This window comes from Fibroporia radiculosa, assembly GCF_000313525.1.
Source record: "Fibroporia radiculosa TFFH 294 genomic supercontigs, scaffold14788, whole genome shotgun sequence".
Classification (NCBI taxonomy): Eukaryota; Fungi; Basidiomycota; class Agaricomycetes; order Polyporales; family Fibroporiaceae; genus Fibroporia; species Fibroporia radiculosa.
In genome coordinates this window covers 1-1,800 of record NW_012132995.1, presented here as the reverse complement: position 1 = coordinate 1,800, position 1,800 = coordinate 1, and the positions used below count along the sequence as shown (strand labels likewise).

The 1,800-nt window shown below is 55.5% G+C and overlaps 1 protein-coding gene across 1 annotated transcript in view; it reads right to left on the bottom strand.

Annotated features, from left to right (window-relative positions):
* FIBRA_09208 (uncharacterized protein) overlaps nucleotides 1–1,743 on the bottom strand; it is a gene marked incomplete at both ends in the record, with an annotated part of 2,775 nt that extends 1,032 nt beyond the window's left edge. The window contains 2 exons of the mRNA XM_012321529.1: nucleotides 52–1,395; nucleotides 1,450–1,743. Of these exons, the coding sequence (XP_012176919.1) occupies nucleotides 52–1,395; nucleotides 1,450–1,743 (1,638 nt within the window). The remainder of the gene's footprint in view (nucleotides 1–51; nucleotides 1,396–1,449) is intronic.
* Nucleotides 1,744–1,800: the final 57 nt, after the last annotated feature.

The following is a 1,800-nucleotide window of genomic DNA, read 5'->3' as shown; positions in this document are numbered from 1 at the left end:
ATGCCCCTCGAGAGGCGAGCCCAGTTGTTGGTGTGTCTCCGCGTCCCACACCCGGATTGTCCTATCAAATGATCCGGACACAATCCATCGGCCATCGTGCGAGATTGCGACAGACGTGACAGTTTCTGTATGCCCCTCAAGAGGCTGGCCATGTTGCTGGCCCGTCTCCCCATTCCACACCCGGGTCATCTTGTCACTCGATCCGGACACAAGCCGTCGGCCATCGTGCGAGATTGCGACAGACGTGACCCGGGCTGTATGACCCTCTAGAGGCGAGCCCAATTGCTGGCGTGTCTCCGCATCCCAGACCCTGATCGTCTCGTCATTTGATCCGGACACAATCCGTCGGCCGTCCCGCGAGATTGCGACAGACGTGACCCAGTCTGTATGCCCCTCGAGAGGCGAGCCCAGTTGTTGGTGTGTCTCCGCGTCCCACAGCCGGACCGTGTTGTCATTCGATCCGGACACAATCCGTCGGCTATCGTGCGAGATTGCGACAGACGTGACCCATTCTGTATGCCCCTCAAGAGGCGAACCTAGTTGCTGGCGTGTCTCCGCATCCCATACCCAGATCGTCTCGTCATCCGATACGGACACAATCCGTTGACCATCGCCCGAGACTGCAACAGACACAATCTCTGTATGCCCCTCGAGAGGCGGGCCCAATTGCTGGCATGTCTCTATATCCCACACCCGGATTGTCTTATCACTTGATCCGGACACAAGCCGTCGGCCATCGTGCGAGATTGCGACAGACGTGACAATGTTTGTATGCCCCTCAAGAGGCGGGCCTAACTGCTGGCCTGTCTCTCCATCCCAGACCCGAATCGTCTCGTCAAACGATGCGGACGCAATCCGTCGACCATCGTGCGAGATTGCGACAGACGTGACAAAGTTCGTATGCCCCTCGAGAGGTGAGCCCAATTGCTGGTGTGTCTCCCCATCCCAGATCCGGATCGTGTCGTCATCCGATGTGGACACAATCCGTCGGCCATCGTGCGAGATTGCGACAGACGTGACCATGCCTGTATGCCCCTTGAGAGGCGAGCCAAGTTGCAGGCCTGTCTCCCCATCCCAGACCCGGATCGTCCCGTCATCCGATGCGGACACAATCCGTCGGCGATCATGTGAGATTGCAACAGAAATGACTCGGTCTGTATGCCCACGAAGTGTGCTCTGAAGCGATGGCCATCTATCCATCCTTCCTGCAGCAACGACCATGGCTCGAGGAAACCTGGTACATAGTGTTTGAGCAATGTGGCATTGGGCTGGAGTAAGAGGTAGGACAGATAGATAAAGATGTGGCGTGCTATACAGCATCGGTGAGGCAAAGATGCGGATCAGTCGTTCCGTGTCGGCGATTGCATTCTTGAGTTCCGCGTAATCATGATCGCCCTTGCGACGATGAGTTGAGTGTTTGTGCATGGTGATGATTGGGAAATGACACACCTTTAACCAAGACCACAATGAAGACAACGTCGAAGCGGGTCCACTCAGATTCTTCAACAGAGACAGCACTTCCAGCCAGAACAGCATACGTTCGTCATTGAACAAGGATTGCACTTTGTCCGCTAACAATGATTGGAACAACGTAGCCGTGACGTGCATAGTCCAGAATCGGCAGGAATATTGCAGCGCAGGAGAGATCCGAGTACGTATGCGCTCCTCTAAGTCGCCAACGGCAGAGTTAGGCAGGTAGGAGCTTTCTATGCGGCAGATATTGAAGCACAGTTCGTCTTTCATTACGCCGAGTGAGGCGAAGGCTAGCCTGCGCTGAGATGCCACTGATAGTTCGACGTA